Source organism: Bufo gargarizans, chromosome 8 (genome assembly GCF_014858855.1).
Source record: "Bufo gargarizans isolate SCDJY-AF-19 chromosome 8, ASM1485885v1, whole genome shotgun sequence".
Lineage (NCBI taxonomy): Eukaryota > Metazoa > Chordata > Amphibia > Anura > Bufonidae > Bufo > Bufo gargarizans.
This window is the reverse complement of record NC_058087.1, coordinates 185,311,417-185,334,663: the sequence shown is the minus strand read 5'-3', so window position 1 is coordinate 185,334,663 and position 23,247 is coordinate 185,311,417. Positions and strand designations below refer to the sequence as shown.

The window sequence follows — 23,247 nt, the reverse complement described above, 5'->3', positions numbered from 1 at the left end:
AACATGACACTAGGTGACCTGCGTATGGCTACGTTTTTACATTTTATCAGCTATGGGGAAATCTAGTAGTAAGTATTGAATTTCCCTGCAGCGCCCCCAGAGGGGAAAATGAAGCATTACACCTTGCCCATCCAAATCAATGGGACAGAGCGAGAGGCACTCATACTAACTGATCTGTACTCCGTCTATGTAATATTAGAAGAAGTTTGGATGTCAGATGGGGCCATTTTCTTCCTAAAATGTTTTAGGGGGACCTGCTAAGTTGGGGAAATTTAGTGGAATATACTCTACTCTAATTGTATATCAGCCATTAAAGCAACAGCGCCCTCTGGTGGCCACAAAAAGGTAATTCATTTTTTTATATTCTTCTCAACAGTTGATAAGGAAACGCACATGGTGGGGAGTTATGGACCTCGCGCTGAGACTTATGAATTCCTAACGCCACTAGAAGAAGCCCCCAAAGGAATGATTGTCCGGGGGAACTACCACGTAAAATCCTTATTCACAGATGACGACAAAACCGAACACTTGGCCTGGGAGTGGAACCTCAATATAAAGAAGGAATGGAAGGAATAGAGAGGACAGGAGACCCTCCTCGGTGTAATCATAATCTAATTAGAGGGCGAATGATACCGCATATTAAAAATTGTACAAGACATATCATGGTTTCTACATCTGTTTTCTATAGTTACTTGTAGTTTCTAAGGAAAGAATATACAAACCTGTAAAGACAGTATTTAATAAAAAGATCGATCTTTAACAAAAAAAAATTTGGACATTCTCAAGAGTCTGTTCCTCGATAAAACTGGGGGGATGACAAATAGAAGTTGTGGACTTTAAATAAATATTTGTGTGAGTTTGTTACAACAACGTGTCTGATATAGGTTAAGATACATGAAGATAGATGGGCCATTCTGATAACCTGCCCATTGCGCCGGGGTCCTTTTGCATCCTGCGCCGGGGTCCTTTTGCATCCTGCGCCGGGGTCCTTTTGCATCCTGCGCCGGGGTCCTTTTGCATCCTGCGCCGGGGTCCTTTTGCATCCTGCGCCGGGGTCCTTTTGCATCCTGCGCCGGGGTCCTTTTGCATCCTGCGCCGGGGTCCTTTTGCATCCTGCGCCGGGGTCCTTTTGCATCCTGCGCCGGGGTCCTTTTGCATCCTGCGCCGGGGTCCTTTTGCATCCTGCGCCGGGGTCCTTTTGCATCCTGCGCCGGGGTCCTTTTGCATCCTGCGCCGGGGTCCTTTTGCATCCTGCGCCGGGGTCCTTTTGCATCCTGCGCCGGGGTCCTTTTGCATCCTGCGCCGGGGTCCTTTTGCATCCTGCGCCGGGGTCCTTTTGCATCCTGCGCCGGGGTCCTTTTGCATCCTGCGCCGGGGTCCTTTTGCATCCTGCGCCGGGGTCCTTTTGCATCCTGCGCCGGGGTCCTTTTGCATCCTGCGCCGGGGTCCTTTTGCATCCTGCGCCGGGGTCCTTTTGCATCCTGCGCCGGGGTCCTTTTGCATCCTGCGCCGGGGTCCTTTTGCATCCTGCGCCGGGGTCCTTTTGCATCCTGCGCCGGGGTCCTTTTGCATCCTGCGCCGGGGTCCTTTTGCATCCTGCGCCGGGGTCCTTTTGCATCCTGCGCCGGGGTCCTTTTCATTGTCATGAGCTGAAGACCTATGCTCCACACCAATGTTCTTTCCGACATTGATCCTTTCCATTGACCATAATGGCGGGACTCTGCATTATGTAGAAATATTAAAGAACCCCATCTTATTCCAGCTTTTATAACCAAGCATAAAATTGAATCAGGCCTCCAAATTGTACTTGGTCGTTAGGCTTTAGACCATTGACCTGGAAGCATCCATACACTATGACAATATTGTCAAGTGCCATCGAGTCAGTTGTGCTAGCCCTATGAGGACCTTCATAATTTCTGTGATTGCCTCCATCCTTCTTGTTTCTTGTCAGTCTTCCTCTTTTCCCCCTTTTATATTTCTCCATGAGCTGGTTCTTCACAAGACTTCAACAGGACTAAGAAATTGTGCAGGGCTTCCATCGAGTTAGAGGCCACATTGGCCAACTTCCCAGGATTGCAGATCGGTTGTCCATAGCCATGGCTAAGGGTCCACCTAGGACTTCCATGTTGACTGGCTGAGCTGTATTTGCTATTCATTACAATATGATCAGCCTTATGTATAATAGAGCACCCTTCTCGAATCTGAAGGTTCCAAGCCTTGGTGGGAGTAGAATGTCCAGGACTACTACATATGATCTGAAAGGGTAGCTGGATCTCCAAAACATACACCAGCTCCCAGGGAGCCAAACATTCATGCTTCATACAGCCAGTCCTAGTTAAGCCCATGACTGCTAAGCCACCATCCCTAACCATAGTACCCAACCATAACTCACCATGACATGAGCCAGCTGGACTATCCTATCACCTAATCTAGGCCATTAAAAGACTTAATTGTGTCCACTTCATAGTATCATAATATGGGCACATAAACGAGACTGTGCAGCCTGAAGAAACCATCTATGGTACGGTAGAACCGTGGTCTCTTATAGCCAAGTCTACCTGGCATCAAGACAAGTGTTCCAACCATATTCTAGGTCCATAAAGAAACAAAGCTAATGCCATGTAGACCAGGGTGTGTTACTAAGTACAGAGCCTATAATACTCTAACACACGGGCTATGCTCTATTGTAGAAGAGCAAAGACTTCCTGAAGCATTTAATAGTTCAAATTGGTATAAATGATCCGGCAGATAAAAGGCAATAATGGGGCTAAGAAGCAGAATATTGATCTGATGTAAGTGGCTGGAGACAGAGAGTAATGACGTCTGCTGGTTCAGGACGCAGCAATAATGAGACCGGGAGCGATGGAAACACATTCTGCAACTTCATCATTGTCCAATAACTAGTGCGGTGTAGCTATAGGGCGTGCCGAGGTAGGTCACACTAATATACCGTACATAATACCATTATAGTAGTTATAGTCTTGTACATAGGAGGCAGTATTATAGTAGTTATATTCTTGTACATAGGAGCAGTATTATAGTAGTTATATTCTTGTACATAGGAGGCAGTATTATGGTAGTTATATTCTTGTACATAGGAGGCAGTATTATAGTAGTTATATTCTTGTACATAGGAGGCAGTATTATAGTAGTTATATTCCTGTACATAGGAGCAGTATTATAGTAGTTATATTCTTGTACATAGGAGCAGTATTATAGTAGTTATATTCTTGTACATAGGAGGCAGTATTATAGTAGTTATATTCTTGTACATAGGAGGCAGTATTATAGTAGTTATATTCTTGTACATAGGAGCAGTATTATAGTAGTTATATTCTTGTACATTAGAGGTAGTATTATAGTAGTTATATTCTTGTACATTAGAGGTAGTATTATAGTAGTTATATTCTTGTACATAGGAGCAGTATTATAGTAGTTATATTCTTGTACATAGGAGCAGTATTATAGTAGTTATATTCTTGTACATAGCAGTATTATAGTAGTTATATTCCTGTACATAGGAGGCAGTATTATAGTAGTTATATTCTTGTACATAGGAGCAGTATTATGGTAGTTATATTCTTGTACATAGGAGCAGTATTATAGTAGTTATATTCTTGTACATAGGAGCAGTATTATAGTAGTTATATTCTTGTACATAGGAGCAGTATTATAGTAGTTATATTCTTGTACATAGGAGCAGTATTATAGTAGTTATATTCTTGTACATAGGAGCAGTATTATAGTAGTTATATTCTTGTACATAGGGCAGTATTATAGTAGTTATATTCCTGTACATAGGAGGCAGTATTATAGTAGTTATAGTCTTGTACATAGGAGCAGTATTATAGTAGTTATATTCTTGTACATAGGAGGCAGTATTATAGTAGTTATATTCCTGTACATAGGAGCAGTATTATAGTAGTTATATTCTTGTACATAGGAGCAGTATTATAGTAGTTATATTCTTGTACATAGGAGGCAGTATTATAGTAGTTATATTCCTGTACATAGGAGCAGTATTATAGTAGTTATATTCTTGTACATAGGAGCAGTATTATAGTAGTTATATTCTTGTACATAGGAGGCAGTATTATAGTAGTTATATTCCTGTACATAGTAGCAGTATTATAGTAGTTATATTCTTGTACATAGGAGCAGTATTATAGTAGTTATATTCTTGTACATAGGAGGCAGTATTATAGTATTATTATTATTATTTATTATTATTTATTATTTAAGCGCCATTCATTCCATAGCGCTGTACATATGATAAGCGGTGCACATACATAACAGACAATTGTACTAATCATAAACAAGATGAGTTAAAAACTGGTACAGAAGGAGAGAGGGCCCTGCCCGTGAGGGCTTACAATCTACATGGTATGGGAGAAGGACACAGTAGGTGCGGGTGAAGCTGGTCATGGCGGTATAGAGGCAGCAGGGTCATTGGTTGTAGGCTTGTCTGAAGAGGTGGGTTTTCAGGTTTCTTTTGTAGGATTCCACTGTAGGTGAGTCTGATGTGTTGGGGTAGCGAGTTCCAGAGTATGGGGGATGCACGGGAGAAATCTTGGAGTCGATTGTAGGAAGAGGCGATAAGAGGAGAGAAGGAGGTCTTGTGAGGATCGGAGAGTGCGTGTGGGGATGTATCGGGAAAGTAGCTCAGAGATGTAGGGAGGGGACAGGTTATGGACGGCCTTGTATGTGTTTGTCAGTACTTTGAAGTGGATTCGTTGGGCAATGGGGAGCCAGTGAAGGGATTGGCAGAGGGGAGAGGCAGAGGAGTAATAGGGTGGGAGGTGGATTAGTCGGGCAGCGGAGTTGAGGATAGATTGGAGGGGTGCGAGGGTGCTAGATGGAAGGCCACAGAGGAGAATGTTGCAGTAGTCTAGGCGGGAGATAATGAGGGCATGTACGAGCATTTTCGCAGATTCAAAGTTAAGGAAAGCGCGGATGCGGGAGATGTTTTTGAGTTGGAGGTGGCAGGTGGTGGAAAGGACTTGGATGTGCGGTCGGAAGGAAAGGGCAGAATCTAAGGTCACTCCAAGGCAGCGGGCTTTTTTGACTGGGGATAATGTGCAGCCATTGATCATGATAGATAGGTCTGTTGGGGGGGTTGAACAAGATGGGGGAAAGATTATGAATTCTGTCTTATCCATGTTAAGTTTAAGAAAGCGAGAGGCGAAGAAGGATGATATAGAAGATAGACATTGTGGGATTCTTGATAGTAAGGTGGTGATGTCTGGACCAGAAAGGTAGATTTGTGTGTCATCAGCATAGGAGTGATACTGAAAGCCATGGGACTCTATGAGCTGTCCCAGGCCAAAAGTGTAGATTGAGAAGAGCAGGGGTCCTAGGACAGAGCCTTGCGGGACACCAACAGAGAGGGCATGAGACGAGGAGGTGGTGCGGGAGTGGGAGACGCTAAACGTCCGGTCTGTGAGGTATGATGTGATCCAGGAGAGAGCCAGGTCAGTGATGCCAAGAGATGAGAGAGTTTGCAACAGAAGGGTGTGGTCAACAGTGTCGAAGGCAGAGGACAGGTCAAGGAGAAGGAGGGCAGAGTATTGTTTCTTGGTTTTGGCTGTCAGTAGGTCATTGGTGACTTTGGTAAGGGCAGTCTCGGTCGAGTGGTGGGTTCGGAAGCCGGATTGTAGGCGGTCAAAGAGGGAGCAAGAGGAGAGGTGGGAGGACAGTTCAGAATGGACATGTTGTTCAAGTAGCTTTGAGGCATACGGAAGAAGTGATATGGGGCGATAACTGGACAAGGAAGATGGGTCAAGTGAAGGCTTTTTGAGGATGGGTGTAATGGTAGCATGTTTAAAAGCAGAGGGGAAGACACCAGAGTTTAGTGATAGATTGAAGAGATGAGTTAGGGCTGGGATAAACACTGGGGTGAGGTTAGGGATGAGGTGGGATGGGATCGGGTTAAGTGCACAGGTGGTGAGATGTGATCTGGAGAGTAGAGTGGAGAGTTTTTCTTCTGTAATGGTGGAGAAGCGGGTTTTAGGGGGAGAGGACCGAGCAGATGTATAGAGGGTCTGTGGGGACTGTGTAGTAAAGCTTTCTCTGATGTGGACTATCTTTTGTTTGAAATATTTGGCAAAGTCCTCAGCTGAGAAGAGAGGAGAGGGTGGGGGCGCTGGGGGACGGAGAAGGGAGTTAAAAGTGCTAAAAAGTTGTTTAGGGCTGTGTGACAGGGAAGATATGAGAGATGAGAAGTAGGCCTGTTTTGCATCAGCGAGTGAGGATTTGAATATGAGAAGGGATTGCTTGTATGCAGTGAGATGATCTATAGAAGGGGATTTTTTCCATCGTCTCTCAGCAGCCCTGGAAGCTTGTCTGAGTTTCTTGGTCAGGTTGGTGTGCCAGGGTTGTCTGTTGATTTTCCGGATTTTGTTATGTGTGAGGGGGGCAACAGTGTCCAGAGCTGTACTTATTGTGGTGTTGTATAGGGTGGTAGCAGCTTCTGGGTCTTGGAGGCAACAGATGGTAGAGAGTGGGAGAAGAGAGTCAGAAAGCAAGCGAAGGTCGAGATGTTTAAGGTTCCTGCGGGGGTGTGCTGGTGTGTGGACCGGGGGGGCTACAGAAGAGACCAGTGAAGAGAAGGTGAGTAGGTTGTGGTCGGATAGGGGGAGAGGCGAGTTAGAAAGGTTAGATAGGGAGCAAAAGCGGGTAAAGATCAGATCCAGAGTGTGACCATCTCTGTGGGTGGGAGCTGAGGACCACTGTGATAGGCCGAAGGAGGAAGAGAGCGACAGGAGTTTAGAGGCGGCCGAGTGGCAGGTGTCAATAGGGATGTTGAAGTCACCCATGATGATAGTGGGGATGTCGGCAGAAAGAAAGTGTAGTAGCCAGGTGTTGAAGTGGTCAAGAAAGATGGTTGCTGGGCCTGGAGGGCGGTAAATGACTGCTACTTGAAGGTTGGAGGGAGAGTAGATGCGAACAGAGTGTACTTCAAATGAGGTGAGCGTAATGGAGGGTGGCAGTGGAGTTGGGCTGTAGGAGCAGGTGTCTGATAGGAGAATACCAACTCCTCCACCATGTTTGCAGCCGGGGCGGGGGGGGGTGAGTGAATTGAAATCCACTATAAGAGAGTGCAGCAGGGGAGGAGGTGTCTGAGGGTGTCAGCCATGTTTCTGTGAGACCCAGAAAGGAAAGGTTTTGAGAGATAAACAGTTCGTGAATGTACGACAGTTTGTTACAGACGGAGAGCGCGTTCCATAATGCTCCTGCAAGAGGAACTAAAGGGGCAGGGGTCAGAGGAATGGTAATTAGGTTTAAGGGGTTGCAGGAATTTGTAGAAAGAGATTTGTAGTGGGACATGGAGGTGATAATGGGGATTTGCTGAGGGGGTCCTGGATTTGGAGAGATATCACCAGCAGTAAGGAGAAGCAGAGAAAGTGTTAATAGGTGAGAATAAGAGAGGGCAGGAGGTGTCTGTGTGTGTTTTGGAAGGAAGTGTTTTATGTTTGCAAACAGGTTTGTGCAAGTGATCAGATGAGAAGGTAAGATGGAAGAAGAGATGAATAGTTCCTTGCTGGGTGAATGGATGTGGGGGTATTTCAGGAGGTTGTGGAAAGGTAGGAGGAGTAAGTGGAAAAATGTAAACATTGTTTGCATTGACTATGCCTAATTACCGATGATCCCCTTGTGGTCCAATTCTGGTATAATTCAGACTGTGCACTTGAGAGGTTGCATGTGGAAAGACCAAGGTCTGGAAGACCATGGATCTTAGATTTATACCACTCAGTGATCAATCAGGTGTGACCAAGAGGGGAGGGGGCTACATATGGACTAATCAAGGGAGGACCAGATACAGGGGTGAAGTAGTGTAAACAAATACTCAATAAATCCAGCAGGAAAAGAGACATTAATAGTTCAGTGCGAACATACCAGGGTTTAGAAGGAGAGATGAGAGGGGGTGGACAATATCAGACTGGGAAAGCTGGGTGTAGCAGTAAGCTTCAATGCGAACATACCTGAAGATGAGAGATGAGAGAATTGGGTGATGGTCAGTAAGCAGTGATGACAAAGTGGAATATCCATAATATTACATTCTGGTATAATTCAGACTGTGCACTTAAGGAGTTGCACTTGAGAGGTTGCATGTGGAATAGTAGTTATATTCTTGTACATTAGAGGTAGTATTATAGTAGTTATATTCTTGTACATAGGAGGAAGTATTATAGTAGTTATATTCATGTACATAGGAGCAGTATTATAGCAGTTATATTCTTGTACATAGGAGGCAGTATTATAGTAGTTATATTCTTGTACATAGCAGGCAGTATTATAGTAGTTATATTCTTGTACATAGGAGCAGTATTATAGTAGTTATATTCTTGTACATTAGAGGTAGTATTATAGTAGTTATATTCTTGTACATTAGAGGTAGTATTATAGTAGTTATATTCTTGTACATAGGAGGCAGTATTATAGTAGTTATATTCCTGTACATAGGAGCAGTATTATAGTAGTTATACTCTTGTACATAGAAGCAGTATTATAGTAGTTATATTCTTGTACATAGGAGGCAGTATTATAGTAGTTATATTCTTGTACATAGCAGGCAGTATTATAGTAGTTATATTCTTGTACATAGGAGCAGTATTATAGTAGTTATATTCTTGTACATTAGAGGTAGTATTATAGTAGTTATATTCTTGTACATAGGAGGCAGTATTATAGTAGTTATATTCTTGTACATAGGAGCAGTATTATAGTAGTTATACTCTTGTACATAGAAGCAGTATTATAGTAGTTATATTCTTGTACATAGGAGCAGTATTATAGTAGTTATATTCCTGTACATAGGAGCAGTATTATAGTAGTTATATTCTTGTACATAGGAGCAGTATTATAGTAGTTATATTCTTGTACATAGGAGCAGTATTATAGTAGTTATATTCTTGTACATAGGAGCAGTATTATAGTAGTTATATTCTTGTACATAGGGCAGTATTATAGTAGTTATATTCCTGTACATAGGAGGCAGTATTATAGTAGTTATAGTCTTGTACATAGGAGCAGTATTATAGTAGTTATATTCTTGTACATAGGAGGCAGTATTATAGTAGTTATATTCCTGTACATAGTAGCAGTATTATAGTAGTTATATTCTTGTACATAGGAGCAGTATTATAGTAGTTATATTCTTGTACATAGGAGGCAGTATTATAGTAGTTATATTCCTGTACATAGGAGCAGTATTATAGTAGTTATATTCTTGTACATAGGAGCAGTATTATAGTAGTTATATTCTTGTACATAGGAGGCAGTATTATAGTAGTTATATTCCTGTACATAGTAGCAGTATTATAGTAGTTATATTCTTGTACATAGGAGCAGTATTATAGTAGTTATATTCTTGTACATAGGAGGCAGTATTATAGTAGTTATATTCTTGTACATTAGAGGTAGTATTATAGTAGTTATATTCTTGTACATAGGAGGCAGTATTATAGTAGGTATATTATTGTACATAGGAGGCAGTATTATAGTAGGTATATTCTTGTACATAGGAGCAGTATTATAGTAGTTATATTCTTGTACATTAGAGGTAGTATTATAGTAGTTATATTCTTGTACATTAGAGGTAGTATTATAGTAGTTATATTCTTGTACATAGGAGGCAGTATTATAGTAGTTATATTCTTGTACATAGGAGCAGTATTATAGTAGTTATACTCTTGTACATAGGAGCAGTATTATAGTAGTTATATTCTTGTACATAGGAGCAGTATTATAGTAGTTATATTCTTGTACACAGGAGGCAGTATTATAGTAGTTATATTCTTGTATATAGGAGCAGTATTATAGTAGTTATATTCTTGTACATAGGAGGCAGTATTATAGTAGTTATATTCTTGTACATAGGAGCAGTATTATAGCAGTTATATTCTTGTACATAGGAAGCAGTACTATAGCAGTTATATTCTTGTACATAGGGGCAGTATTATAGTAGTTATATTCTTGTACATAGGAGCAGTATTATAGTAGTTTTATTCTTGTACATAGGAGCAGTATTATAGTAGTTATATTCTTGTACACAGGAGGCAGTATTATAGTAGTTATATTCTTGTACATAGGAGGCAGTATTATAGTAGTTATATTCTTGTACATAGGAGGCAGTATTATAGTAGTTATATTCCTGTACATAGGAGGCAGTATTATAGTAGTTATACTCTTGTACATAGGAACAGTATTATAGTAGTTATATTCTTGTACATAGGAGTCATTATTATTGTAACTGGTGTTGGCAAAGATACCATTTTGACAACCACTTCTGGGATCCTAGAATGTGCTCAAAGCAGTTGTCACTTCCTTTCCTCCAGCAGAGGGCTGCAATGAGCACAAAAAATGCGTTACCATCTGAGACATGATGGGAACGATACTTTTTTTTAAGTGTATTTGTACTGTCACTGATATCTGTGTCCATTGTGACCTTCATTCCCCAAAATATTTTTTTTGTTAAAGTCTCCAAACTACAGTAAGCCTTTTAGAGTTAGAGGAGACGATCAGTCTGAGCCGCGTCCAGTGGCCTCGAGCACAATCATTAAGAGTTTACAATAAACATCACTTTAAAAACAATTTGGGAAATGTCCCAATTACTTAGAGGGCGCAGCCGAGGCTCCATCTGCGGATCATTAGTTTTTGTCTGTTTGCCAAATTGCAAAAAGACATTGAAGGCGAGCTGGAGCTTCCCTGGGGGCCTCCTACATGGGGAATAAAGTAACAGAATAAACCTCCATAAACCAAATATGCTGCCACTCTATGCAGTACAATTCCCTTAAGGGATCCTCCATTATTCTGTTTTGCATGTAGCATAGCGCACTATGGGGGTCACCTTGGGATATGTCCTGCATTACTTAGAGGGGCATAAGGGGTCTGGCACTGCTTCACTCATCATTACACTACTATCCAAATACCATCTAGCTGCAGCCACCACTAGGGGGAGCTCGCTGCAAACTGATTTACAGAGCTCCTATGAATTTAATACTAGCTATGTGAATTCTATGTGCAGTTAGCTCCCCCTAGCGGTGGCTGCAGGCAGCCAAAATGTTACCATGTTTTTAGTCAGATAAGCATAGATTGGGATCTCTCGATCATACATATCCTAGTAATATACCATCACTTTAGAAGATAGAATATCCCTTTAACTATATTATTCCATTTTCCCTATCCAAAGCCCTCATTCAGACCTGTGGCTTATTTTCCAAACCTAGTGTAGCTTTCTTTCAAGTCAGATGGTATAATGTGGGTAAAGCATTAATAAAAAATAAATTACAAAATGACTTGCTGTTCACATAATAAACACCAGAGGGAGCTGCAATCCTACTGATAGCTGCTACATAGCAAGACCTGTTATGTATTGAATACTGCTCTGTTCACATCTGTATCGGGGTTTCCGTTCCAATGTAACGTTGAATCTATCATATGATGGAAACTACAGGAGCCTGAAAACCCCCATTGTCATGACAGGGCCCAGCAGGGTGTACCTGGGTGCTGCTCACCTGGAAGGGGATACATTAGTGCTGCCTGCAATGCTGCTATTTCTCTCTAATGTGATGGAATCTGCAACAGAGCCACCAACCCAGATGTGAACAGAGCCCAATTTATTTTAATTTGTTATTATTGTAAACCTATCATTTGTAATAATAATATAAACTTTTGGGATAATATGTAAAAATAAATAAATAAATAAAAGGAGAAACTCGCTAACAATAATGCAGTTCACACGATTACGGGTTTTAACTAAAATGCAAACTCGGCTCTGCTACATCGGCAATACGGGTCTCATGTCACCAGGTGCTTTCTATGTGACATCCCGCAACAACGTAGTCACAGTCGGATTTGACCAGTGGTAATAAATGTAACAAAAAAAAAAGTTTACATTTAAAAAAAATTAAGAACTTTTTAGTAAATTTTTTTATAATTGTGATTCAAATTGAAATAATAACTACAAAAATTGTCAAAAATGTTTATTTATTATTATATATTTTTTTTTAAACAGTAATGGTGACCCCGGCAGGTTTGTCTCTAGCCATTAGTCCCCATCGCCCTTCAAGGCCTGGCAGCCACCTGCCCAAGGTTTGATAGGATGTGGTAAATATTTGAACAGTGTGTTGCATAAACCAGTAGCAATGCTCCACGCCGTGCTGGATGTGTCCTCGTCACAGCCCCGGAGGCTTTATCTGCCTCTACTCCTGTTTAAAGGCCCTTCTTTCAACTGACTGATCCCACTCCACGCACCATGAGGTGGTCCCACCTGCTCCTCGGCCTCCTCTTGGCCTTCTACGTGAAAGCCGAGGCCTCCACCGATGAGAGTCCTGCGGAATCATCTTCCTCCAGCGAGGAGAAGACAGGGGACATCCTGGAAGAGGAGAACGTGCTGGTCCTCAACACCAAGAACTTCGATGAGGCCCTCAAAACCTATAAGTACCTGCTGGTGGAATTCTGTAAGTTGGAAAGGACTCCCAAAAAAATTTTGAACTTTTTTTTTTCATTTTGGAGATCATCGTTAGAGTTAGGTGGCGATATAGCGGTGGGTTATTTATCACTTCAATCAGCTGTTATCCATCTTATCCACTACAACCCCCACATTATCCATCTTATCTCGAGTCCTTTAAGGGGCTGACTAGGATGAGACGACTTCCTTAAGGGTTACGGCCACACAGGGCACAATTTCCACTGCAGATTCTGCTGCGTTTCCACATCGGAAACTTCACGGATCTGTCATGGATTCACCCAGTGCAGCCATCTTGTTTAGGTGTGCCCCAGTAGAAATTGCGCTTAGATGGCGGCGGCGACATAGCTGTAGGGGGTGCAGAAGTACTACTCACACCAAGACCCCTCTGCTGCACCATAAGACAGCAGTATTATAAATGGCGCATAGTAGGTGGGGGTCCTGGTAAAGATTTAGTAGTGGGGCCCCGGAGCGTGGGGTTATACCCCTGGTAAATGGCTTTAAGGTGTCGTTACAAAAGCAGTTCCTTGAAAAAAAGATTACGCCTGCAATAATGTACTGGAAATACCCATCAGGAGCACTATATGGCGGCTTAATGCCATATGTTACGTAGAGCCGCCATGCTCCTCTTCCTAACCCGCACAGCACAATGAGATTGCACCGTTTAGCTATATGGCGACTTTTGCCGCATTAAATTGATGAAATCTGAGGGAAATTGCATGATTATTTAAAATCTTGCCAGAAGTCTGTAAGTTAAGAAGGGGACTCTATGTGGGGAATTGTGGAAGTAGTCTACCTTTAAAAGGGTATCCCGGTCCAATGGATCGGTCATGATTGCTAGATTGGTGGGGGTCCCACCACTGGGACTTCCACCAATTGTCCTTCTGGTCCATTTGCAGGACCGCAGCTAGGAGGTGTTGGACAGGGCGCGCATGCGTCCGCCACTCTCTCCATTCAAAGCCTATGTCACTCTGATGACGATAGTGGCGGTCAGACCCCCACCCATGTAATGAGAGAAGCATTTAAGGTGGACTATTTCCATGGCTAGAAGTCACAGTTGCTTCAGACCGGAGTACCCCTTTAGTGGGTTAGGGAGAGGCGCATGCTTTTGGAAGAGCTTATCCCCCCCTAACGATAACCGCAGTCCATATGGGGCATATCAATGTCATAGAGCAGGGGTCCCCCATACAGGAGAGGTGCTATGTGATAGAACTTCTGCTCTGGAGTATTAGACGGTTGGTTACTCAAATACTCAGAGCCGGCTTCATCACTGACCGCTGGGAATTGGAGATGTTACTGCTGTCAGACAACATCTAGCCCTGGGGACACACAGCTGAGGGGTTTGTTACAATGTATCACTGCAGAGAGCTCCTACCTGCCTGTATACATTGTGTCAGCAGGACAGGTCAGGTGTGGCTCCAGCTGCTGACCCCCCCCCCCTGGGAAGGTGACAGGTGCGCAGGGCTCGTGGCCCTCGGCCTTCAGCTCCAGCTGCTCCATTTCCCACCGTCTAGAAGATGACGCCACTTCCACTCGGTGACAGCAGAACAGGGACCTTCAATACATTTTTAATTGATTGATTTTTATTTATTTTTCCTCAGATGCCCCGTGGTGCGGCCATTGCCAGGAACTTGCCCCAAAATACAGTAAAGCGGCAGAAGAACTGAAGGAAAAGACGTCGGAGGCTCGACTGGCCAAGGTGGATGCCACCGAGGAAAAAGATCTCGCCGATGAGTTCGGTGTCAGTGGATATCCCAGCATAAAGTTCTTCCTAAATGGAAACAGAACTGGACACATTGATTATGGAGGTAACGATAGATAGATAGATATGAGATAGATAGATATGAGAGATCGATAGATAGATACTAGATAGATAGATAGATAGATAGATAGATATGAGATAGATAGATAGATAGATAGATATGAGATAGATAGATAAATATGAGAGAGATAGATATAAGATAGATAGATAGATATGAGATAGATAGATATGAGATAGATAGATAGATAGATACTAGATAGATAGATAGATAGATAGATAGATAGATAGATAGATAGATAGATATGAGAGATGATAGGAGATAGATAGATATACAGTAGATAGATTTCACTGGAGCGGTGGGGGGCTTACCAGATAAGTAACGGTTCATGTCTTGCTTCCCTTCCAGGCAGGAGAGACACGGAGGGCATCGTCCGGTGGATGCTGAGGAGGGGGGAGCCCGCCGCCCTGGTGGTGGAGACTGTATCAGCCGCTGAGGAGTTTATCAAATCTCATGAAACTCCAGTGATTGGTTTCTTCAAGGTAAATCCTACTTCCCATGTACCCAAGAGAGAGCACACACACCCAGACCCTGGTGCGTGAAGGGCCCATCTGTCACATATGAAGACACCAGTATTAGGCTCCATTCACACATCCGCATCTGTTCCGCAATTTTGCGGAACGGGTGCGGACCCATTCATTCTCTATGGGGACGGAATGGATGCGGACAGCACACAGTGTGGCGCGGCCCTGATCTTCGGGTCCGCAGCTCCGCAAAAGATAGAACATGTCCTATTCTTGTCCGCAAATAGGCATTTCTATAGGGGTGCCGGGCGGGTGTGTTGTGGATCCGCAATTTGCGGGTCCGCAACACACCACGGACGTGTGAATGGAGCCTTAGGCTACATGCACATGACCGTATGTGTTTTGCGGTTCGCAAATTGTGGATCCGCAAAAGAAAACGGATGATGTTCCGTATGGCAGCCATTTTTTTTGCAGATCCATTGTAATAATGCATATCCTTGTCCGCAAACTAGAAAAAAATAGGACATGCACTATTTTTTTTGCGGAGCAACGGACATACTGATGTGGACAGCACACTGAAAAAAAACGGATCGGACACGGAAACAAAATACGGTTGTGTGCATGAGGCCTTGTTATACAGTATTCAGGGGCCCCACTTCTAATCCCACACAGCTCAATGGCAACATAGACATAAGTAGAAAATCTGAGCTCAGCGACCCCCCACTAGTGATAACTTCCAGAAAACAGCTTATCGGTGGGCTTGCCAGGGGTCGGACCCCGCTGATCTGATAGTAATGACTTATCGTAACAATAGGTCATCAAGAGTAAGGCTACTTTCACACTAGCATTTTAGTTTTCCGGTATTGAGATCCATCATAGGGGCTCAATACCGGAAGAAAACGCTTCAGTTTTGTCCCCATTCATTGTCAATAGGGACAGAACTGAACTGAACGCACCAAAATGCATTCCGTTCCGTTTAGTTGCGTTCCCAGACCGAAGAGCAAACCGCAACATGTTGTAATTTGCTTTCCATACTGGGATGCGGAGCAAGACGGATCCAGCATGACACACAATAAAAGTCAATGGGGACGGATCCGTTTTCTCTGCCACAATAGAAAACGGATCAGTCCTCAATTGACTTTTAATGGAGTCCATGACTGATCCGTCTTGGCAATATTAAAGATAATACAACCAGATCCATTCATAACGGAGAACTCCCCTGAATAACGGAAACGGGACGGATCAGTTTTGCAGCCCATAGACTTCTATTATGACGGAATGAATAACGGAATGCCTCTAAAGGCATTCCGTTATAGAATTGCGTTCTGGTTCGTGGTAACGGAATCCATAACACAATTCAGCTTTTACCACCAAACGAAGTGTGAACAAATTAAAAAATATGAAATTCGCAATCGCTCATCTCTAGTTGTATTATCAGTAACGGAAGCGTTTTTGCCGAACCCTGCCGGATCCAGTAAAAACACTAGTGAGAAAGTAGCCTAAAGTCCTAGAAGACTCTTTTAAAGCCTCCAATGGGTAGATCTGGAGGAACCTCCTGGTGATTGGTCCCTATTCATCGATGGGTCCAATTCTCACAATGTTTAATGTTTATTTTTTATTAACTCTCCAGGATCCTGAAGATGCCGACCTAAACCTATTCAACGAGGCTGCATCACTCACTGAAGACTTCAACTTTGCCATTGCTCATAAAGAAGCCATATTTGAAAAATTCGGAGTCACCACAGACAGAGTCATCTTTTTCAAGAGTGTATGAGCTTTTTCTTTGTTACATCAGTTAAAGTGCTGTCCTCCAAGCCTGATCCCTGAGGGCTCCATGGCTGATCTGCTCCATCCTGAGGTCTTCAGGATCTTGCTGGGACCATCATTAATAGCTGAATGACTGGCATACTTTGCCCGATGCCTCATATAGATGACAGATCCTGATTTACTAGACTATGTAATCACGTTATGGCTTTTTACCTTTTTTTTTTATAGTCTGAAGAAAAATACGAATACACAGGGGATGAGGAGCTGGGCTTTGACAAAGATGATCTAGTTAAGTTCCTTATGACCAACAGTATGGATCTAGTCACTGAATACAACGAACAGGTATGGATAATTCTGTGCTCATGTAAAAAATAAAAATTGTTCTGGCTCAGACAGTCCGGTGATTTTAATGAGAGCTGTGTAATACTTATTTTCCCCTGCGGGGGCGCTGTGAGGTATTTGAACACTTACTAACAGGTTCTTCCACAGATTACAACTGATCGCTTGGGTTACATTGCATTTTCATTGGAAGACGATTGAAAATATTCTGATTATACTCACATTTTCTTTACCGAACAGACATCAGAAAAGATCTTTGCAGCCAAGATCCCCAACCACTTACTGCTGTTTATTAACAAGACCGTGGAAGACCAACTTCAACTTCTGGAGAATTTCCGTCAGGCAGCACCTGATTTTAAAGGAAAGGTAAGGCTTCATAGTCATCCTAGGACCGCTCACTATGAGTCAAGAGTGGCTCCGTAGTGCTTTGGAGGACTCAATGCTCCACCATGTGGGCTCTCTGCAATAGAAGACACCAAACGCTGGTGAAGCCAGCCTTGAGCCAATCGAGGAGGTGCCTTAATTCTAAGGAGGTGTTCTGTTGGGACTTCCTATTTGAAGGCTTCTATTTCTTACATATTGCCTCTCTCTCAGTATAATGGCCAACATATTCCACCCAACCAGGTGTAGATGTTCTAAAAGAGGAGAGAGGAATAAGCTGCTGCCAGGCGCATTTTACAGCGTCTTATCAATCTTTAGGAAGTAAGGACTTGGTCATGTTGAAATCCAACATGCTTCATCCCTCTTTGCCACCATCTGTGGTTAAGGTGAAGACAAGAAACCCACCAAACATAATAGTTGTCCAATCCCACCTAAATCAGAAGGTCCAGCCTATGTAAATAAATGTGTATGTCCACCTTGTAGGGGTTCTCCAGACTAGAGAGATTGAGGACCTATCCTCAGGATAGGTCATCCATATCAGATCGGTTGGGGGGGGGGGGTCTGACTCCTGACTCCTACACCAATCAGCTGTTTCGGGCAGAAGCAGCACCGGAACCTATACAGGTTACAGAGTGGAAACAGAAGGCTTCATGCACTATGTAGTTTCCAACGTACTGAGCTCAGCTTCCATTTTCCCGAGCACGGCCTCTACACTGTGGATGGAGCCTTCTACATCCAACTTCCTCCACTCAGTTTGTGCTACCACAGCTGGCCAAAAACATGATCAGTGGGGGTGCTGAGTGGCCAGACCCTCGTGGATTCAAAAAGAATCAAATGTGCATCACAACAAGGTTACATTTTCATCTAAGTTCAATTCACTTCACGGGGCGCGATCTAAAAAAAAAGTTTAATGAACATGGCCAGACTGAACTTTGTGACCACTTCGGCACATGCCGCCACAGGTATCAACATGGTGGTCACTAAAGACAAGAAGATGCTAGGCAACCTGAGCTCACACCACCAGTACAATGCATATATAGGGGGCTACAAGAGAATAACTATCCCTAACCTTTGACTTTGCCATAGTATATGTCACGCTTACGACACTGTGTGTAAGCAATCCATGCAATGGAGCTGCCCTTTAATTTGGGTACACTTTTTAACCCCTTCGCTTCTCGTACATGTGAGATCCTGTTTTCATTCCTCTCCTGCAGATCTTATTTGTGGTGATTAATTCTGACGGGCCTCACGCTGGGGTCCTGGAGTACTTTGGACTCACTAACGCAGATATTCCCGCCATCCGATTTATCAACATAGACCAAGTGAAGAAGTATTCCTTCAACGCAGACAAAATCACGGCAGAGACCGTCAAAGAATTTTGCCAGGGGGTTCTTGACGGTAAAATAAAGGTATGAAAAACCATTACAAAAGCAAAGGCATCTGATATTTACATGTGTTTCCAGACTCTATTATTATAGAAGTTTCTTGTTTTGAAATTAGCAAAATCTTAAAAGCGAAGAAATTCCCGAGGACTGGGATAAGAAGCCTGTTAAAGTGCTCGTGGGCAAGAATTTCGAGGAAGTTGCGTACGATGAGACCAAGAATGTATTTGTGGAATTCTGTAAGTACATCAGAAACAGATGCCGCCACTGATTCAGGAGCAGGACCTTTTCCCTCTGAAAGAGTCTTAAAATTACAGCTTGTATTATACTCCAGAGCTGCATTCTCAATTCTGCCAGTAACTTCTGGAAGCAGTCAGCGAGCTGATTGTAACACATCTCCCTAATAGCCTAGGTCTTATTATTAATGGGGTGAAAGTTCCACTTACTGTAAATCACCAAGGCAGATATTGAAATTTTTTGAAAAGTCTAGCAGATTTTAGCTCTGAAGGTGTAGCATTGAGAAAGCAACTCCTATGTATAATACAAGCTGTAACACAGGATCAGTACTATAATGGTATTTGATCATAACATAAGCATACTATTATGGCATATGAGTGGGATAGGCCATTTATTTGAATGGAAAGCATGTAATACTACATTTCTCCAGCAGTGGCCACTGCAGAATAATTCTTTAGAATGGCTGCAGCTCCTCTTGGCGACAATCACTGATCGCTAGGCCAGCTTAAATTTAAAGATGGATTGGATTTAAGACAAACACTTTAAAAGAAATAAAGGATCGAGTACTTACCTACTGACCTATGTAGGAAGGTGGTGAGATATTTAATCCAAATGTAAGATGAAAAGTGATTTTTTAACTCTTGCAATTTCCCTGTTGCAGACGCTCCATGGTGTACTCACTGTAAGGAGCTGGAACCCATCTGGGAGGAGCTTGGAGAAAAATACAAGGACCATGAAAATGTTATAATCGCTAAAATGGACGCCACCGCAAATGAAATAGATGGGATGAGAGTCAGAGGTTTCCCGAACCTGAGGTTCTTCCCTGCAGGACCAGACAGAAAGGTTAGAGGATTGTTCTGGAAGCCACGCATTTCCACCAGCGGGAGTCCTGTGACCCCTGTACGACCGTCGTGAGGAGGATTTTAAATGGAGTGGTGGTCCAGCATGTGGCCTGCAGCTCCATTCAGTGTGTCGGCTAATGGAAACAGCCGAATGCTGTAGTTGGCTATCTCTGTAAATCCCATAGATTTTGAAGAGTGACAATGCACATGCTCGACCACTGCTCCATTAAAAATCCTCCTCGGTTGTACCTGGAATCCATCAACAGGCTGTCGTTTATAGAACTGTTTAAAGGCTATGTACACCTTCGGGGGCATATATTTTAAAGGGGTTATCAGAGTTATTTTTTTGTTCTTGTTCTAACTAAGCAAATATAACAGCTTTCCAATTCAGTCACTTTATCTCCAGTGGCTGGTTTCTCAGATTTCACTGAGGGTCACATGACCTGTGATGTCAGCTTCTCTCCCTGCTCTGATAAAGGTCACTGTGCTGGCCACGCCCCCCCCCTCCTCCTCCTTCACTGCCGTCTACTCTCTGCTAGGATTCTTAACCCCTTCAGCTGCACAGCTCTGCAGGCAGTGAGGAGACAATGCTGGGCACTGGAGTTGACATACTAGAGAGCATTGCACAAGAAGGTAGGGGGAAGATCCTTTGTGTATTAGCAGTGTCATTATACAAGTGGGACTTGTAGTTCTACACTTACAAGTTGCTGTTTTCTCCTAGCACTCAGGGCAGCTCTTGTATTCACTCCCTTAGCAGTGTCATTATACAGCTGGGACTTGTAGTCCTACACATACAACATGCTGCTGATTCTCCCAGCAGGCAGACATGTCACTCAGGGCAGCTCTTGTATTCACTCCCTTAGCAGAGCAGGGGGAGGGGCAGAGATTGTTTTTATTGCATGTAAACAAAGGGCCAGAAAAGAACCAGGGAAATGAGGAAATATATTTTTTTTTTGCATAAAACTTGCTTAGCTCAGTTATATATCAGATTTTCAGTGCTATATAATTTTTTTTCATAACTCGGACAACCCCTTTAATGATTGCAGTTTACGCATTTTGGGCTAAAAATTATTTTTTTTAAATAGGCCTTTATTAAAAATGTTCAGCTGTTTCTGAGATACAAGGGTTAAAAAAAAATCATAGCCAAAAAGGTGAGCTTTTTTTTTTTTTTTTGATAAACACGGCCGGACCTCCCTGTACCGACACTAATAATTAGCATGGGGGGCAGAGTGGTGGAACAGAGCAGCGTATCTGGAAAAAAAAATATAAAGACCAGTGAAAGGTCAACTTTAAGTGTTTATGAGGTCAAAAATTAAGAGCTAAACATGAGCCGTCAGCTGACGGGATTCAATAAAAACAAAGCTTGCCAACAGACTGATTTTCTTTTTAACCCTTGTACCTCAGAAACGGCTGAACTTTTTTTATTTTTAGAAAACAGTTCTATAAACAGCATACTGTTAATGGATTCCAGGTAAACATTAGTTTAGTACCCCGAGTGCCCAAGGGTGGTCCTCACTGTACGACCCTGGTGAAAAATGATTTTTAGCCCAAAATGAGTAAGGCTACTTTCACACTGGCGTTTCTGGGTCTGCTTGTGAGATCCGTTTCAGGGCTCTCACAAGCGGCCCAAAACGGATCAGTTCAGCCCCAAAGTATTCTGAATGGATAAGGATCCGTTCAGAATGCATCAGTTTGGCTCCGTTGCGCCTGTATTCCGCTCTGGCGATACGGAGCCAAACGGATCCGTCCCGACACACAATGTAAGTCAATAGGGACGGATCCGTTTTCACTGACACTATATGGTGCAATTGAAAACGGATCCGCCTCCCATTGACTTTCAATGTAAGTCAGGACGGATCTGTTTTGACTTTGCATTAATCTTTAAAAAAAAAAAAAAAGTCTAACGGATCCGTTCTGAATGAAAACAAGCGTTTGCATTATCGGTGCGGATCCGTACTGCACAGAACGCAGGTGTGAAAGTAGCCCAAAATGCTTTTTTTTTTTTTTTTAAATGCCCTCAATGCTGTTCATCATAGCCTTTTTTTTTTTATAATTGTAGTGATTATTTTTTTTTTTTTAATCCTAAAGCTAGTTTATATAGTCAGTATACAGCCAATTTGTATCCAAGCAGAGATTTTTTTTATTTTATATTTTTTTTTAAATAAAATAAATTCCCCATAACCCTATCATATAGTCCATACAAATATGAATTTCCAATGCAACTTATGGCAAATAAAAAGACATATTAGCACCTGTGCATTTTCATGAAAATTATGTGCATTTTAAGTGAATTTTATTTTCTACGCAGATGATCGAGTACACCAAGAATAGGACGGTGAAGCTTTTTTCTGAATTTATTGATAGCGGCGGAGTGCTGCCTCAGGATGAGGAGGAAACGGTTGGTCATTTTTGTTTAAACAAATTTTTATACAAAAAAGGGGATAAATATGCAAATCTGCTCATGTCAGCCAGAGCAGAAGCTGTTTTTTTTTTTTTGGTGCACTGCGGGGTCTCTTCAATGCAGATAAGTACTCCTCTAGCTTGATAAAATTGGTTTTATAAAATATATTATTTTTACAGATAATAGAAGATTTAAAAACAGCACAAGAAAAAGATATTAAAGTGGAAGATGACACTCCCGAGAAGTCGAAGGATGAATTGTAGTCGCGTGATCAAGTAACTTAGGCGATATTAATGGACATTATGCTGAAATGTTTACCAATTTCTACAAGTCTGAAACAATAAAGAGTTTTTACAGTAATACCATTTAAACGTCATTTTAAAATATGTATTTTTACCATTTAAAACAATACTATTATGGCTGCAATACCACATGCAACCTGTGGGCAGGGGTGGCACTGTTTTCTGAAGAATTAAGAAGGGTTTCTCTAACCTTTACAAACCCTTCAAAGGAATACAATGCAAAACTGGGGAGAACAGCAAAAATAGAAGTCATGCTACGTCCCCCTCCCTCAAAGCGTTGCAGCAGGCGTAACACGGTGTTTTCCCAAACTATTTAATAATGTGGGACCCGAAACAATCAGCTGATCACCCCAGGTCCTGCTCCCAGCAGATAGAGTTGTAAACCAGTCACCTTGAGTCCGCCAGAACAGGAGACATTCCTAAAGAGAGGGTCTCCATTTTTTGCTCACAGAGGGGGGCCGAGTGCGAGATTCTTCCCCTCCATGACATCTATATTTTTAGCAAATTTATTTTTACTGGGAAAGAACAAATAAAGAAATAATAAATATAGGAAATGTCGCACTAAAATGAGATGGGGATTCAAGAGAGGTGCACCCACTAACAGACAGCACCCAGTCTGATAGAAGTAAATGTATAAAAGAATGGCAGTGGGGCACTCACTAAAAGTATAGGGATCTTTAATTACATATATCACAGCAAAAACACAGTATAATGTCGGCAATACAATAAAAGGAGAGCAGATAAAAAATTGGTACTAGCAAAGATGTAAATGATAAAATAAAACAACAGTAAAAAAGGATTAAATTCAACAATATTAATATGAATAAGTTAATAAATAAGATC

At 42.4% G+C, this 23,247-nt stretch overlaps 2 protein-coding genes across 4 annotated transcripts in view; both read left to right on the top strand.

Moving 5' to 3' along the window:
• The window catches only part of LOC122945626 (rho GDP-dissociation inhibitor 2-like), a 48,201-nt gene extending 47,431 nt beyond the window's left edge, over nucleotides 1-770 (top strand). For both annotated transcript variants that reach the window (XM_044304741.1, XM_044304740.1), the window contains exon 6: nucleotides 377-770. In XM_044304741.1, the coding sequence (XP_044160676.1) occupies nucleotides 377-576 (200 nt within the window). In that variant the 3' untranslated portion in view covers nucleotides 577-770. The remainder of the gene's footprint in view (nucleotides 1-376) is intronic.
• A 5,573-nt stretch (nucleotides 771-6,343) lies between these two features.
• On the top strand, nucleotides 6,344-22,462 carry LOC122945035 (protein disulfide-isomerase-like). Of its 2 annotated transcripts, none has more exons than XM_044303850.1 (12): nucleotides 6,344-6,359; nucleotides 12,220-12,461; nucleotides 14,071-14,277; nucleotides 14,638-14,771; nucleotides 16,384-16,521; nucleotides 16,749-16,862; nucleotides 17,100-17,225; nucleotides 18,455-18,649; nucleotides 18,741-18,861; nucleotides 19,521-19,702; nucleotides 22,010-22,099; nucleotides 22,282-22,462. In XM_044303850.1, exons 2-12 carry the CDS (start codon nucleotides 12,257-12,259, stop codon nucleotides 22,363-22,365), a joined length of 1,596 nt encoding a protein of 531 aa, XP_044159785.1. In that variant the 5' UTR covers nucleotides 6,344-6,359; nucleotides 12,220-12,256; the 3' UTR covers nucleotides 22,366-22,462. The 2 variants fall into 2 exon arrangements, with proteins under 2 accessions (XP_044159785.1, XP_044159784.1); XM_044303849.1 differs by lacking the exon at nucleotides 6,344-6,359 and adding an exon at nucleotides 12,089-12,108.
• Nucleotides 22,463-23,247: the final 785 nt, after the last annotated feature.

What these genes read in the sequence shown, in the direction of transcription:
- LOC122945035 (XM_044303849.1), top strand. An exon ending in TGGACACATTGATTATGGAG is followed by an intron (nt 14,278 to 14,637) that starts GTAACGATAGAT and finishes CTTCCCTTCCAG; the next exon opens with GCAGGAGAGACACGGAGGGC. An exon ending in CAGTGATTGGTTTCTTCAAG is followed by an intron (nt 14,772 to 16,383) that starts GTAAATCCTACT and finishes TTAACTCTCCAG; the next exon opens with GATCCTGAAGATGCCGACCT.